At 43.0% G+C, this 18110-nt stretch overlaps 1 protein-coding gene across 3 annotated transcripts in view; it reads left to right on the forward strand.

Moving 5' to 3' along the window:
- DEPTOR (DEP domain containing MTOR interacting protein) overlaps positions 1 to 18110 on the forward strand; it is a 146978-nt gene that overhangs the window by 33973 nt on the left and 94895 nt on the right. For all 3 annotated transcript variants that reach the window (XM_030218535.1, XM_030218553.1, XM_030218544.1), the window contains exon 4: positions 12023 to 12146. In XM_030218535.1, coding sequence (XP_030074395.1) covers positions 12023 to 12146 — 124 coding nt within the window. The remainder of the gene's footprint in view (positions 1 to 12022; positions 12147 to 18110) is intronic.

Genomic DNA, 18110 nt, shown 5'->3' on the forward strand with positions numbered 1-18110 from the left:
TTACTCCCAATTGGTTAAGACATTGATTGGCTACCTTGCCTCAACCAATCATTACTTTTGAAATATCAGTTACATAGGTTCCAGACATCCTAAACTGACCTGTGACCTGGGGCCCCTCATGCCAGACATTTGGTCTCCAGTCTCTTACATGTTATTATGATTGATTTCTCATATTCCTAGTACTAACTGCTAACTAAACTCTGGCATTCATTAAAGAGGTCAAAAGCCAATCTTAATTAATAGCATACATATCAGGTTATTACTTCCAAGACCATTCCTGCATTTTACCTATAATTAATCAAGGAGAAGAGAGCTGACTAGTTCTGACCTTTTTCACCTCTCAGCTCCATACACAGAACTAGCTAAGACCATAGTTAATTCAAAACACATGTTGGCCCCCCTTCACTGTAGCCCTACTCAGAACGTCAGACAGAAAGTTGAACAAACATTCCACACAGAATTATTAATTTACACAGAATACAACATATTCTAAAATAAGCATAATCAGATATATCTTATAAGATATATCTATATCTAAGCTATCTACATATTAAGCACTTCTAAATAGTATTTCAGCCTATTCTTAAACTACAATATGTCATATGTCTGGCTCGTGCCTGCTTACAAAACTATTCAGTAAGCCTAATAATTTACAGATGTGCCAGCTAGCATTGGCAATTCACAAGGGACAGAGTTTCATTTCTCACTGACCTTTCCTAACCTTAGCTCGGCCAAACTAGACTCTAATTAATTCCAGCCTGCATTCCTTCACTACTTTGCTGGCAGAGTGAAAAGAATTCAAACTTCAAGCTTTTAATATCATTTCTTATATATATATAATTATTTCTCAGAGTTAACACTTTCTTTGCCCATGGCTGCCTCACCTTCACAAGGAGGTTAAATTCCCTGAGCCAGAACAGTTCAGGGAGGTCCTGAAGCAAGAGGCTTCTCCATGGTGAACCCTGAGGCAAGAAGTCTCTGGAAGGGAAGGTCCTTAGTGCAAGGATCCTTCCAGCATATCCTGTTGGCTGCAGTACCTGGGGAAGGTTTGGGGAAGTGGAGTGGCCTTCAGTGGACATTGTTACCCTAAGTTTGTGTGAAGAAGAGGTTCGAGTAAGGTAGAAGAAATTATTTGGAACCAAAATAAAGAGACTTTGAGAAGTGACTTTAACTTGTGAGAGCTATGTCTGGGACATGCTACCAGAGCCCTGATTTATGAGGGAAAACAATATATAGTGAAGTGTGGAACAGAGTACAGGGACTGACAGTTTGAACTTCGTGGGTGTGGCTTGGATCTCTTTCAGGGAGAGAAAACTAACAACTTATAGCAGCAGCTTCAGAGAGCATTTTCCATCTCACAGATAGGCTGCAGAGAATACCTTCTCCTGCTTTAGACTTAGCCTGGCCTCAGAATGACATCCTATAGTATATCTCCTATCAAACTGAGCTCTCTTTTTCATCAAGCACTGCCATTTCCTCCCCTCACCCTCCCCACTGACAGTTTGAACTTCGTGGGTGTGGCTTGGATCTCTTTCAGGGAGAGAAAACTAACAACTTATAGCAGCAGCTTCAGAGAGCATTTTCCATCTCACAGATAGGCTGCAGAGAATACCTTCTCCTGCTTTAGACTTAGCCTGGCCTCAGAATGACATCCTATAGTATATCTCCTATCAAACTGAGCTCTCTTTTTCATCAAGCACTGCCATTTCCTCCCCTCACCCTCCCCACTGACAGTTTGAACTTCGTGGGTGTGGCTTGGATCTCTTTCAGGGAGAGAAAACTAACAACTTATAGCAGCAGCTTCAGAGAGCATTTTCCATCTCACAGATAGGCTGCAGAGAATACCTTCTCCTGCTTTAGACTTAGCCTGGCCTCAGAATGACAACCTATAGTATATCTCCTATCAAACTGAGCTCTCTTTTTCATCAAGCACTGCCATTTCCTCCCCTCACCCTCCCCACTGACAGTTTGAACTTCGTGGGTGTGGCTTGGATCTCTTTCAGGGAGAGAAAACTAACAACTTATAGCAGCAGCTTCAGAGAGCATTTTCCATCTCACAGATAGGCTGCAGAGAATACCTTCTCCTGCTTTAGACTTAGCCTGGCCTCAGAATGACAACCTATAGTATATCTCCTATCAAACTGAGCTCTCTTTTTCATCAAGCACTGCCATTTCCTCCCCTCACCCTCCCCACTGACAGTTTGAACTTCGTGGGTGTGGCTTGGATCTCTTTCAGGGAGAGAAAACTAACAACTTATAGCAGCAGCCAGTGTTGCCAGGTGGGCGGTTTTACCGCCCAATTGGGCGGTTTTCCGCGACCCGCCGCGGGAAATTTTTGCCCGCGGCGGGTTGCGGTTTTTTGGGCGGCTTTTTGGGTTTCTGGGCGGTTTTTTGGGCTGATTTTTGCCTTTTTCGGCCGCGGGGGAGCGGGGTTAGTGACGTTTTTTGGGCGGGGTTAGTGACGTTTTTTGGGCGGGCCGATGACGTGGGAGGCGGGGTTAGTGACGTTTTGGGCGGGCCGATGACGTGGGAGGCGGGGCCGATGACGTGGGAGGCGGGGCCGATGACGGGGAGGCGGGGCCGATGACGTGGGAGGCGGGGCCGATGACGGGGAGGCGGGGCCGGTGACGGCGGGGGCGGGGCCGATGACGGCGGGGGCGGGGGTGATGACGCGGGGGTGGGGGTGTCAGGGGCGGGGTTTGTGTTTGGGCGGGTTTTGGGCTGGTTTTTGTGCTGGATTGGGCTAGAAAAAAATTTTCCACCTGGCAACCCTGGCAGCAGCTTCAGAGAGCATTTTCCATCTCACAGATAGGCTGCAGAGAATACCTTCTCCTGCTTTAGACTTAGCCTGGCCTCAGAATGACATCCTATAGTATATCTCCTATCAAACTGAGCTCTCTTTTTCATCAAGCACTGCCATTTCCTCCCCTCACCCTCCCCACTGACAGTTTGAACTTCGTGGGTGTGGCTTGGATCTCTTTCAGGGAGAGAAAACTAACAACTTATAGCAGCAGCTTCAGAGAGCATTTTCCATCTCACAGATAGGCTGCAGAGAATACCTTCTCCTGCTTTAGACTTAGCCTGGCCTCAGAATGACATCCTATAGTATATCTCCTATCAAACTGAGCTCTCTTTTTCATCAAGCACTGCCATTTCCTCCCCTCACCCTCCCCACTGACAGTTTGAACTTCGTGGGTGTGGCTTGGATCTCTTTCAGGGAGAGAAAACTAACAACTTATAGCAGCAGCTTCAGAGAGCATTTTCCATCTCACAGATAGGCTGCAGAGAATACCTTCTCCTGCTTTAGACTTAGCCTGGCCTCAGAATGACATCCTATAGTATATCTCCTATCAAACTGAGCTCTCTTTTTCATCAAGCACTGCCATTTCCTCCCCTCACCCTCCCCACTGACAGTTTGAACTTCGTGGGTGTGGCTTGGATCTCTTTCAGGGAGAGAAAACTAACAACTTATAGCAGCAGCTTCAGAGAGCATTTTCCATCTCACAGATAGGCTGCAGGGAATACCTTCTCCTGCTTCCACCCACCCTACCCCTCTACCCACCCACCCCTAGAGTGACATGTCTTATATAACCTCCCTATCAACCCACTCATTACTTTACCTCACCCATTTCTATTCTTCTATCACCTTCTCCCACTACTCCAACCAGAGTTACACCTAATCACACTGACCACCCTTCAACATCTTCTGTCCTTCTGTGACTGTTCTCTTGTGCTTGACTGCTTAAATATTTTAAATTTAAATGCTTTACTTTTTGTCTATTAGATTGTAAGCTCTTTGAGCAGGGACTGTCTTTCTTCTGTGTTTGTACAGCGCTGCGTACACTTTGTAGCGCTCTAGAAATGTTAAATAGTAGTAGTAGTAGTAGTATTTGAGAAGCTTTACTGAGAGTGAAAAGCCTGTGAGGAAACAGGCCTGTTTATTTCCCTTTTTGTACAGTAATAAAGCTTGCCTTTTGATATTGCACTGCCCTCAGTCAATATTCTATGAGGACTCCATGGCTTGCCGTCAATCACACTAGTCACAGTCAGAAACATGCACACTGCTCCCTTAAGGTCTGCGAACATTCTGAATTCAGTAGGAAGGGGACATGAGTGAGTCCCTTAAACCTGTAATGCAAAAAGACTTGGTTGCTGGATCACTGGCAGTCTCCCTGCTCCGGTGTTAGTACCATCTCTCTGTGCATGCTCACAGTTTAAAGCTTACCAGTTTTAAATATCTTGGCATCATTATTGACAGTAAACTATCTTTTAAACCACAGGTCAATGCTCTAATCAAATCCTGTTTCTTCTTGTTAAGACAATTCTGCGCCATCTTTTGGTTTCTTGATCACTCGCCCCAAAGTACAGTATTACTGGCATTGGCAATTTCAAAACTCAACTACTGTAACATTGTCTATGCTGGCCTTTCTCAGTCTCCCCAGCGTAGACTTCAATCAGTACAAAACTGAGCCTTTAGTATCTACCCTCTGTGGTGCTAGTCACTTTGATAACGTATCTCCTTTCTTGAAACAATACCATTGGCTACCGGTTTCCCATTGGATAAAATTTAAGGTGCTTATTCTTGCGCATAGGACTCTGCACACCAGTACCCCTTCCTACCTTTCCTCATATGTCATACTCTACACTCACTCCTTGGACGACCGTAGTCTCTGTTTGCCTAGTCCTTCATTTGTTCACTTAGAAACTACCTGCTTTTCTGAATTTTATTACTTGGCACCCTCCCTTTGGAACTCACTTCCAGAATCCCAGTGTCTAGAATTATCATGTCCCAGATTTAAAACTGGCCTGAAGACCCACCTGTTTCAAGAAACCTTTGATCTATAGTCACTTATTCACACCTCTGGAGCCTCTTTTCCCTTGATGGTCTTCATCTCTCTCCTGTCTCATTTTGTATTTCCTTTCCTTTCTAAGTATTACTTGATTATACACCACCTTGCTGTATTCACAAAGGGTGGTATATTAAATTTAATAAACATATGTTGATAATTATGAATGAAAAAAAACTTGTACATCCAGTTGAATATTTGTCACTGTTGCCAATACTGTTAAGCATTTGGAGTGGCTGTTGTGAGTTAAATGTTGATGCGGAAGAGAGATTCAAATTGCCATCTCTGAAGGAGATTATTTACAATAGGTCAAAACATATTTTGGATATTGGACTAGTTTTTGGATTATGGGCATCTTCTTAAAACAGTAAACTTCGGATTTTTTAGTGTGCTTCTTTAAACATATTAGGGATTTTGATTACAGCACCTTGTTATCATTAGTGCTTTAGGCAGGGTGTTCCTATGTCATCTGCCACCCGCATCACCTCCCCCCCCCCCCCCCCCCCGCGCATCACCTCCACCCTCCCGGCACATCACCTCCTGGGGGTACAGGGAGCAGTCATGAGGCTGTCGGCTCTACTGGTTCCCTGCCCCAGAACAGGAAGTAACGTCAGAGGGATCAGGGGACCAGCAGAACCACAGACCGCCCCCACCACCCCACCCTTGGTACACCACTGGCATTAGGTTTTAGTTGCCTTTTGCAATAGAAGATGAGACCATCTAGAAATTACAGGGTCAATATTATAAGTACTACTACTACTTAACATTTCTAAAGCGCTACTAGGGTTACACAGCGCTGTACAATTTAACAAAGAAGGACATTCCCTGCTCAAAGGAGCTTATAATCTAATGGACTAAATGTCAAGTTGGGGCAGTCTAGATTTCCTGAATAGAGGTATAATGTTTATGTGCCGAAGGCGACATTGAAGAGGTGGGCTTTGAGTAAGGATTTGAAGATGGGCAGGGAGAGGGCTTGGCGTATGGGCTCAGGGAGTTTATTCCACATTGGGACAGACCAAAGATTCATATAGCCTGTTTGCACCAACCTTGGAGCCTTCTCTCTGATGTAGTTTCCTGCTTCTACATAAATAGGAAGTTACATCAGAAATAAGGCTCGGGGGTTGGTATGAGCAGCCTGTATGTATCGCTGCTGCTGACCGCTGGAGACAAGAAAACTTTTAAAAGGTAGACGGGTAGGGGGGAGGGCGGCGAGGGGGACAGAGACAAGGGAAGATGCCTGGTCGCTAGCTGGAGAGGGAACAAGAGGGAGTGATATTGGACTGTTTGTGAGGATGGGGGGGGAGAAGGTAAATGCTGGACTATTTGTTGGGAGGAGAAGGTTAAATGCTGGACCATGTGTGCTGTGCAGGTATTGGGGGGGGGGGGGGGGGTTAGAAGGTAAAATGCAGGACCATTTATGGAGGTGTGCCTTGACAATTTTAGCACCATGTAAGTGTACCGTGAGACTTAAAAGGTTGAAAATTAAGTGCTGATGTGTAACATTTAACCAGCTAAGGTAACCACTTAAATGTGACCGCATAAAAGTCAGTCATATTTTTATGCAGTTCACCATAGACGGTTAAGTGCTGAATATCACATTTAACCAGCTATGTTTTTGTTGGAGCTGTACACCTGGAAATTCAATGCCTGAGCCTGGATATGGCCTGGCATTGAATTTCTGGAGATGACGCTGGTGGCAGTCAGCAAAATGATGACTGCTGCTAGCTGAATTCAGGCCCTCCATTTTTCTTAAACCTTATTTAATTTTTGTGCAGGATGTTTTATGGACTAATGTTTTTGGTGGCAGTAAAGTGAATAAATAAATTGTAGACTGCATATGTCATCACAATGTCTTTTGATTTTCATGTGACAAGGCAAGTTAGTGCACAGATAATAACTGCACTTTCACCATTTACTTGGTTTATTGAGCACAATTAACTTACAGACTCTTTTGCTTCAGGCAGAACACATGTACACACAGAATAACCCTCTGCACATTGTTACAGTAGAAAGGAGTCCCGAGTGTTCAATATTGCTTAGGTTTCAAAGAAGAAAAGCATCAATTTGCTGTGACATTTGGCTGGTGACTAGCATACAGTGTCTTGCCACTTCCACCTGGCTCCAGCCTGTAATATACAGGTGAAGCAAGGTTGTCACATTATGTTAAAGTTAACAATTCGTACAGTTATCTGCATAATGATTTTGGGAATAATTTCCTAAGCCTTGTTTTGCACATAAAATGGTATGTAATATACAGAAAATAGGTGCTTATACAGTTCCCAGTGGGAATACGCACACAGAAGTACAGGCTGGGACTCCATAGCATGTATTTTATGTGGTATGGGAAGGGTAGGATCAACACTTCGGTGGGCCATAGGCAAAAATGTTTGAGGGTTTTCCCCACAAAATAAATACATTTTTATGCCCCCACAAACATGTGAATACCAGTGTTCTAGTCTCAACATCTCCTTTATTATATTCATGGAAGGGTAGGGGGGTTTAAAAATACCAAAACTTATAGAACTACAGGAGATAATATTCACTGAAGAATAAAGGCTAGCAAAGCCTTGTTCTGTTTCTATGGTTTGCCTGTGGGAAAAATTCTTATACAGTCAAACCCACTTAATACTACATTCAAGGACAATTCAAATCATGTGACATTAAGCAGAGTTGACGTTAACAGGAGTAGACATTTACAGTGCACTAAAAGCAGAGAAGACAGACCCAGAGGTTTATTTTCATATTTCAGCTTTTATTCAATGGAGTTGGCACACTATTGGGCTCATTTTCGAAAGGACGTCCATCTTTCGACATAAATCGGAAGATGGATGTCCTTCTCCCAAGGACGTCCAAATCAGTATAACCAAAACCCAATTTAGGCCATCTCCAACCGCACTCTGTCGCAAGGATGGCCAGAGTTCAAGGGGGCATGTCAGAGGCATAGCGAAGGCGGGACTTGGGGCGTGCCTAACACTTGGACATCCTTGACCCATAATCAAAAAAACAAGGACGTCCCTGACGAACACTTGGACATTTTCACCCGGACGTGTTTTTATTATGAATAAGGCACAAAAAGGTGCCCAAAATGACCAGATGACCACCGGAGAGAATCGGGGATGATCTCCCGTTACTCCCCCAGTGGTCACTAACCCCCTCCCACCTTCAAAAAAATCTTTAAAAATATGTCGTGCCAGCCTCAGATGTCATACTCAGGACCATGACAGCGCATGCAGGTCCCAGGAGCAGTTTTAGTGGGTACTGCAGTGCACTTCAGACAGGCGGACCCAGGTCTATACCCCCCTACCTAATACATTTGTGGAGGAAACAGTGAGCCCTCCAAAACCCACCAGAAACCCACTGTACCCATATATAGGTGCTCCCCTTCACCCATAAGGGCTATGGTAGTGGTGTACAGTTGTGGGTAGTGGGTTTTGGGGGGCTCAGCACACAAGGTAAGGGAGCTATGTTCCTGGGAGCATTTTATGAAGTCCACTGCAGTGCCCCCTAGGGTGCCCTTTTGGTGTCCTGGCATGTCAGGGGGACGAGTGCACTACAAATGCTGGCTCCTCCCACGCCCAAATTGCTTGCATTAGGACGTTTTTGACATGGACATCTTTGGTTTCGAAAATCGCCGAAAGTCAGAAACGTCCAAATCTAGGGACTTCCAAATTTAAGGATTTGGACGTCTCTGACGGTATTTTCAAAACAAAAGATGGACGTCCATCTTTTTTAGAAAATACGGGTTTCCCCACCCCTGGATTTTGTCGTTTTGCAAGGACGTCCAAATCGCAACTTGGACGTCCCTTTCAAAAATGCCCCTCCTTATAGTACACAGTGCACGAAAGGGCAGTTACTTTCAAATCAAGTATGCTGATCTGCAGCAGAAAAAAAATTGTGCCTTTATCAAACTACCAATAAAAGCACATGCCGTTTCGAAAGAAGGCACAGACTGGGCAAGTGTAACAATGGCCATTTCTTTAAAGATTGTTTCGTTCATTTCATCTTCAACACATTCTGCATCCTCCAGAGCACAGCTGTGTCATTGTTTTTACAGCAACTTGCAGCGGTTTCTTCAACGGACTGTGTTTCAGTTGAAATCAGTTCATCATCAGCTGTTAGAAATTGTTCGAAGGTCACTGAACCATCTGAAATTGCAGACCAGTCCTCATCACTCATCATGAGTAAAGGCAGATCAGTGTTGATTGGTCACCATGTGCATGTGATGAATTAAACTGTGCTTTGCGAAACAGTTGATGATCATCGCCTGGCTAACTGAATTCCATGCAGCGTGCATGAAGTCAATGGCAATTTTGACATCAATGTTGTTTGATTGCTTCTGTTCCATTGCATGCAGAATGTACCGCCCAGTTCGCTTTCCGTATTGTTGCTTGAATGCGTAGACGATACCCTGGTCACAAAGCTGAATCACACTGGTTGTGTTTGGTGATAGAAAGACTAGCTTTATTACAGTCAGGTTATGATGTCGGTATGCGCTGGGCAATTGTCCACAAATAACAGAACCTTCCTCTTCCTTTGTTTAATTTTTTTGTCAAATGAAACCACTCAATCTTCAAACAATTCTCCCATTATCCATGCACATTTGTTTGCCTTGTAGGTCACCAGAAGGCTTTTAACATTCTTGAAACGGCACAGATTTTGTGATTTATCGATTACCAACAGTGGGCACTTGTCAGTGCCAGACATGTTGCAGCAAATTGTGACTCTGAGGCGGTCTCTAGGTCTTTTTCCACCACGGCTGTTCTCTTTTTTGAAGCACAGCATTTGGTCTGGTAACAGCTTGTAAAAGACGCCAGTTTCATCCATGTTGAACACCTCATCTGATCTGTAGCCCTCCATTATTTTTGGCAAATGGGATAGCCAACCGCTCACAGCTTCCTTTTTAACTCGCCAGCGGCAATCTTGAACATGATGTTATGGCACTTTTTAAAGTGTTCAAGGAATCCGTTTGAACATTTCCATTCAGTTTGTAAAAGACACCAGTTTCATCCATGTTGAATATACCATCTGGTTTGTAGCCCTCCATTATTTTTGGCAAATGGGAAAGCGAACTGCTCACCGCTTCCTGTTCAACACTAGCACACTTGTCAGCAGCAACCTTGAACACATTATAGTGTTTTTTTGAAGTGTTGAAAGAATCCGATGGAACATTTCCATTCAGGTAACCCCATCTCTTTAGCCAGTTGTTCAGAAATCTTTGTAAGCGTTGGCCCACTTTAACAGTGCCTCTTCAACAACCATGTACAGGCTAGTCCACATGCTTAGCCGCCATTTTAATGTGCATGTGTAAATTACTGCTCATCGGAGACTGCATGGAGCTGCAGCTGAACTAGAATCTGTCACATGTTAAAGAAGAGCACAGTGATTGGCTATTTAGTTGCATGGAGACTCACTCTGTGACATTAAGCAGTAGATTTTGAATCACCATGCGGCAAAAATTGTAGACATTAACCGATTTGTGACGCGGAGTGACAATAGGCGGAGTAAGTCCTTGTTAATTACAATGGGCATTGACCAGGAATTAAAAAAAGCTGTATATCTACTACTACTACTACTTATCATGTTTGTCTGTCCTAATTTGATTGTCAAGCAGGGACTGTCTCTTCATGTTCAAGTGTACAGCGCTGCGTACGTCTAGTAGCGCTATAGAAATGATAAGTAGACTGTATATCAAAATAAGACCTCAAAGCTAAACTCTACCAACCAAACAAAAGCTTCCAACAGGAGGCTACAGCAAACTCACTTGTCACTCCAATTTCCATATCATTTATAGTTACGCTACCAATCCCTGTGGCACTCCACTATTCACCCTCCTCCATTGATAAAAATGGCCATTTAACCCTACCCTCTGTTTTCTGTCCCATAACCGAGCATGAAGGCTTAGGCAAACTAGGCACATACCTGTGGTGCAGTTGTTTAGGAGGAGCCTTCCAGATTTGTAATTCAGGCAGATTTTTACCTGGAAAGTCATCCTCTGGTAGGAAGAAGCATGAGTGGGGTGGGGATGTGATAAGACACTATTTGTCTGCAGAGGTCCGTCTTTCCCCCCACAACTTGTGCATTATCCTCTGGTTGGTAAGTGCTTCTTACTTGTTTCTTCCTCCTCTGCTAGTTTTCCTCTGTACTCAGAGCCATGCAGGGGTGTTGTATAACGTATTTATATTATGATGGGAATCCCAACACAATTGTTTTCCTAGTGTCCACCAAAGGGTTAATTCTTCTCTTATTTCCATTATTATCTGCCACAGGATCAACAGTGTAAATGTTCTTTTTAGTCTACATTCAAGCTTTTTCCTCCTGCAATAAAAGGAAGGCTGAGGCAGATAGTAATCAAAACACAACATCATGTCAGATGGATAGAGTGAAGACATATTACCGAATTTAATTTGAAAAATAAGTTATTTCTCTATAAAGTTTATTTCGGCAAATTTTTTAACATGCTGGTTTGGAGGCATTGTGTGAGTAATTCTGTAAAGTGCACGGCAGTTCATGTCCAGCAATTGTAAGTGGACACATTGGACTGCTTAAATAGTTGGTATATCTTTAGCCAGTTTAAAGATAACCGTCTATCTTTGAATATTGACTTAGCCGGTTAACTTTAAACCATCTAAAAATAAACTGGATATTCAATGCCGGTCACCAGAAATGACCTGGCATTGAATATCTAGGTTGACCGCCGACCGCGGGAGTTAGACAGGCTCCCTCCCGTGGTCTGAATATTGGCTCTAGTGTGTCTGTGTACTTCCAAGGCAGGTCATGACTTCAAACATGGTGTGTATGACCCCATTTAGGGTCACAACCCACGGTTTGGGAAGCCCTGACCGACCATACTTGAATGTAACTTGCCTTGAGCCACAAGTTTGAAAAAAGATGTGAACTGTGTGTGTGATATGATAACATTTGGTCTCTCCTATCCCCCAAACTGGAAGCAACCATCATGCATAAAACATGAACATTCTCCTGGTCTTAGAGTAGCTAGGAGAAACTCACAGTACGATTACACATATGAATCGTATGATCGCCCCAAGGTCATGTATCCCAAGAGGGTATTTGTTTGCAGTCATCTTAAACTGATAGCTGTAGGCCATTACTCAGTTTTGTGAGATACGTTTTTGGACTATGTGTTGATTCCTATGTTCACTTTATTTATATTTCAGTATGCGATGAACACAAAGAGTTCAAGGATGCCAAACTCTTCTACCGCTTCAGGAAAGATGATGGCACCTTCCCCATGGTCAACGAAGTGAAGGTTTTCATGAGAGGACAGAGACTGTATGAAAAGTAGGTCACTTGTGGTTTGCATGTTGAGGGTAATGTTGGTGAGGGCAATAAGAATACGAGTATGAGGCGTGGCGAAGTACTACATTTTACATTTTACATCTGAATGATAAACTATAATTATCTAAAATATCTCCTTAAATGTAAATATAAAATAAAATGCCACATATGTCTATAGAAGAACAACAGTGGGAAAAACAGGATTTGAACTCTGGATAATGGCTTGCTGCTCTAACCACTAGGCTATTCCCCCACATGCTTCTCAGACTTTATATATTTCTAAATACCTTAAAAGGGTCAGGTGCTATATAGGTTGTACACATCAGTATAGGAGCATCAGAAGAATATCATAGCGTATCTTAAAGACAATAGTTATAATAGAAATTAGATGGAAACAATGGCGAGAGTAAAATTTCCTCTGCAATGTGGTGTGCTGTTTTTTAATGATTTTGAATAGACCTTGCATCATTTTGGCGAAAATAGCGTAAAACTCTCCTGCACACCTTGATAACCTTGCAAGCATTTGCAGGACTAGTTTAAGGGAAGCTAGTGAGGCACCCTTGCGCTGAAAGCCTATCTCACCAGTTCACCCCTTCACAGTGGCATGAGTATGTTCCTTTGCTCCCGCTGCTCTGCTTGCTGCTTCTGTAAGACAGGAAGTGCATGGTTTTGCCTTTTAAAAATGCCGCGATGCAGGAAGCAGTACCATATCAGTGTCCAGAGTAAAGCAACAAGCTCCCACTGCAGTGTAAAAGATTGTTCTGGGGAAAGAACTAAAACTAAAGGGTCTGATGCTGGGGGAGTTGGGACTGGAAGAGGGCTGATTCTGGGCTAGGGGGAACTGAAACCAGAATTGGACGGGGGCTGATTTGAGGGGGAGATCTGAAACTGGAAGGGGGCTGATGCTGTGATGGAGGAGCTGAACTGGAAGGGGCTAATGTATCTTGGGGGAGAGCTGGACTGGATGGGCAATTAGGCTGCAGGGGGCTGGGTCAAGAGGCCTGGGGCTAGAACATGCTATGGGGCAAAGGAGTAGATGCTGAGAGAATCAAAGGGAGAGAAGGATAGATATTGTGAGGAAGAAGCAAAGCCATATGTAGGGGAAGGCGGAAAGGGAGGGGCAAGGGGATGCGTGCTAGAATAAGGAGGAGGAAAAGCAGGGTAAGTAAATATTTGAGAAGGAAGTAGACAGGCTGCTGCTGGGCAAGGAGAGAAGGCAGAAAGGTAGCCTGGGAACATGTGGGATAGCAAGGATTCAGTCTTAAGTGGGAGATCACAAGATTAAGATTGGCAGGGTATTGGGAGTATAAGTGGAGACTCAGGGCTAGTAGGACATGAGTGAGGATAGTGGATGGGGTAGAGTGGAAGAGGGGTACTTAGAGATTAGGTGGGAGGGTAATGGGAACTAAAATTGAGCAGGGATTGGGAGGAAAATGGGAAGTAGGTGACTGGGTGAGAAGTGTGAGTAGGGCTGTGTGACAAGAGTGCAGAAAGATACAATATAATATAGCACTAGCTCTTATAAACCACAGTTACCCAAATATCACTGTGAAATGCAAATAAGAAAACCAGTGCCATACATTAGGATGTGACAAAGAAAGCATAACGTCCATAATAAAAATGAAAAACTAAAGAAAGAAAATTTCTGAAAGAGATGTCTTCAACTTCTTTCTAAGCTAATAGCTATTTTCTCATCTCAGTTCCACTGGAAGAACATTCCAACTTGTTGGAATATGATAAGGCATAGAAGATGAAAGAAAAAGGTTAACTCCCCTTCAAGGACAGAAAATGAAGCATTATAGATGTATGACTGAATTTCTCCAAAAAGGAAACCACTATCAAATTTAACATATTTATATATAGGAACTAAACTATGAAGAATTCTAAAGACAAAAGCACACGGCTTAGAGCAAGCCTCTTCAGGCAGTCAGTGCAGTTGGATCAAGAGCAGGGATACCCTAACATATTTATTTGCTCGGCATGCGACTATATTCTGCAGTGTTTGCTTTTGTTTAGTCGAACAATCAATATACAGAATGTTACAACAGTCCAACTGTGTCATAATGACTGCACTAAAAGTCTTCAATTGCTCAAACTGAAAGTATTTACAAACTTTCAAACAGAAAGTATTTACGAACTTGACAGATGATTTTGAAAGTATTGATCTATTCAGACTTGACTAGATTTGAATCCAAAATAACACCTAAAACTTTTAAAGCATGATCTAATATCCACATAAGGTTAGTTAGGCGGTTAGCTTAGCAGAGTTTAAAAAGGGGTTGGACGGATTCCTAAAGGACAAGTCCATAAACCGCTACTAAACGGACTTGGAAAAATCCAAAATTCCAGGAATAACATGTATAGAATGTTTGTACGTTTGGGAAGCTTGCCAGGTGCCCTTGGCCTGGATTGGCCGCTGTCGTGGACAGGATGCTGGGCTCGACGGACCCTTGGTCTTTTCCCAGTATGGCATTACTTATGTACTTATGTTTAGCTTAAGTTTATATTTAAGAGCTCATTGTTCTATCCTAGTGAAACAGTCTTGCACTAGCAGAGTTATTCTTCCCAGATCATTAGGGATAGTTAATAGGAGATACCATCTACATAAGAAAATAATTTAGTATTAACTAGTGAGAACACACTATCAAGCGTAAGCATTAAAAAGAATTGGAGAAAGAGGAGATTTTGTGGCACTCCACAAGGGAGAATTCCAGATGCTAGATTCCTGATTAGCTCTTTTTTTGTGTGAATTCAATAGTTTTTTTGAAAATGTTAAATGAAACAATAAAAAAACAATAGAGAGGGAAAATTAGGAAGGGAGGTAGAAATAATATATGGACATTATTAAGCTGTTACCCATTATACAGAAGTAAATTAATCAAAGAAAAGAAAAACATAATGAAATAGAAAAATGTTAAACGTAGAGGGGCATAATTGAACGAAAACGTCTATCTCCATGGGTGTTTATCTCCGAGAACGGGTCCGTGAAGGGGCGGACCGACCCGTATTTTCGAAAAAAATAGACGTCCATGTTTTATTCGACAATTTGTGAGCTGGGTGTTTTTGTTTTTCAGTGATAATGGAAAATGAAAGCGCCCAGCTCAAAAACGAATAACTCCAAGGCATTTGTTCATGGGAGGGGCCAGGATTCGTAGTGCACTGGTCCCCCTCACATGCCAGGACACCAACCGGGCACCCTAGGGGGCACTTTTACAAAAACAAAAAAAAAAGGTAAAAGAGCTCCCAGGTGCATAGCACCCTTCCCTTGTGTGTTGAGCCCCCCAAATCCCCCTCAAAACCCACTGCCCACAAGTCTACACCATTACTATAGCCCTAAGGGGTGAAGGGGGGCACCTACATGTGGGTACAGTGGGTTTGGGGGGGTTGGACGACTAAGCATTAAGCAGCACAATTGTAACAGGTAGGGGGGATGGGCCTGGGTCCACCTGCCTGAAGTCCACTGCACCCCCTAACAACTGCTCCAGGGACCTGCATACTGCTGCCAGGGAGGTGGGTATGACATTTGAGGGTGAAAATAAAAAGTTGTGAAACATCATTTTTTGTGGTGGGAGGAGGTTAGTGACCACTGGGGGAGTCAGGGGAGGTCATCCCCGATTCCCTCTGGTGGTAATCTGGTCATTTAGGGCACTTTTTGGGGCCTTATTTGTGAAAAAACAGGGTCCAGGAAAAGTGCCCTAAATTCTAGCTACAAACGCATACTTTTTTTCCATTATCGGCGAAAGGCGCCCATCTCTCCTCGGCCGATAACCACGCCCCAGTTCCACCTTCCCCCACGCCTCCGACACGCCCCCGTCAACTTTGTACGCTTCCGCGATGGAGTGCAGTTGAAAACGTCCAAAATCGGCTTTCCATTATACCGATTTATTCGTTTTTGTGAGATAAAGGTCCCGATTTGGGTCGAAATCTAGGCGTTTTTCTCTTTCAATTATAAGGTGGATAATATACTGATCAAGGTATATATGTTATATGGGACCTCCTCAAGATTATCACTTTATGAGCAAGTATTTCAGAGATTTTTGAGGAAAAGGCCTCGAGAAACCCCGTGACGTGAAATGCAAGTCACTCGGGGTTGGACTTCCTCATCGTGATTCTATTATCATAAAGCTAACTAATTAAGTTAAACAAACTTAGCTTTAGAAGTAAATCTCTGTGTTCTCTTTAAACATTTCTGTCCGTGATCACAAATTCTGCTTCAGGATCACCGGGCAAATTCCCGCTCTTTACTGACGGTGGATATCACAGAGAGATCATATATACCTTGATCTGAATGTCGTTGGTGCCTCACCCCGATTGTTTGTTCAGACATAATATACTTTCAGTTACAGTACAATAGAGGAGATGGGTTTAGATATAAAATAAACATGATACAGATAAGCTTAATAGACAAGTGCTTATCAATAATAGATTGATTGTAAATAACAGTCAGTTGAGGACCAGAGCTGATGAACAGCTGTTGTAGAAGAAGGTTTTTATAGGCAAACTGAATTCCATCAGAAAGTATGATTTAAGAAACTAACATCTTTCCAATTCTTAAGTATATATTGAATACCAGTTGCTATAAGAATATCAATCAACTTAGGTTTGCAGGTAGTAGAATCAGAACAAGGATGTTAGGATCTGAGTATCACAACATCAAGGGCCCTGTTTACTAAGCTGCGCTAGAGGCGCTCAAACATTTTAGCACGCCCTAAAAATTAGCGCACGCTAACGATAGAAACAACCATTATATTCCTGTGGGTGTCTATCGTTAGCAGCCCACTAAAAAGTTTGCGCCCCTACAGTGCAGCTTAGTAAACAGGGCTCCAAATGTTAAATTAGCTGTACATTGAGTAATAAGTTTAATTGCCAAATTTGAGATCAAAAGGTACAGATTAGTGGGCAATCAAATATCATATGTCTCAATGAGCCAGGAGATACCCGGCAGTGCCAGCAAAGATCGTCTTGTTTAAGGTTGGCTCCACATTTTCATAGGAGTCCAGTAAGCATTATTCATGAAAAAACAAAGAGATTGCATCATGCTAGCAGATAAGAAAGGTCTGTTAACTTTTGACCAAAAAAGAGGCTAATTAGGCTTAAGAGAAGAGTCTTCAAGTTGAGAACACCAATTATTATTAGCAAGTATTGGTTCATCAAAGGATTTGTCTCAAAATATTTTATAGAAGTTGGATGCAGCTTTGCCTTCACAGCAAGGATTAAATCACACAAAGTGCTAGTAGACGCTGTATCTGATAAGGAACATAAAAGGTTAGTATCTGATATAATGGCATTAGATATAATAACATAGTAACATACTAGATGACGGCAGAAAAAGACCTGCACGGTCCATCCAGTCTGCCCAACAAGATAAACTCATATGTGCTACTTTTTGTGTATACCTTACCTTGATTTGTATTTCCCATTTTCAGGGCACAGACCATAGAAGTCTGCCCAGCACTAGCCCCGCCTCCCAAACACCAGCCCTGCCTCCCCCTACCGGCTCTGCCACCCAATCTCGGCTAAGCTTCTGAGGATCTGTTCCTTCTGAACAGGATTCCTTTATGTTTATCCCATGCATGTTTGAATTCCGTTACCGTTTTCATCTCCACCACCTCCCATGGGAGGGCATTCCAAGTATCCACCACTCTCTCCGTGAAAAAATACTTCCTGACATTTTTCTTGAGTCTGCCCCCCTTGAATCTCATTTCATGTCCTCTAGTTCTACCACCTTCCCCTCTCCGGAAAAGGTTCGCTTGTGGATTAATACCTTTCAAATATTTGAACGTCTGTATCATATCACCCCTGTTTCTCCTTTCCTCCAGGGTATACATGTTCAGGTCAGCAAGTCTTTCCTCATACGTCTTGTAACACAAATCCCATACCATTCTCGTAGCTTTTCTTTGCACAGCTTCAATTTTTTTTACATCCTTAGCAAGATACGGCCTCCAAAACTAAACACAATACTACAGG

Source organism: Microcaecilia unicolor, chromosome 1, assembly GCF_901765095.1.
Source record: "Microcaecilia unicolor chromosome 1, aMicUni1.1, whole genome shotgun sequence".
In the NCBI taxonomy this organism is placed as follows: domain Eukaryota; kingdom Metazoa; phylum Chordata; class Amphibia; order Gymnophiona; family Siphonopidae; genus Microcaecilia; species Microcaecilia unicolor.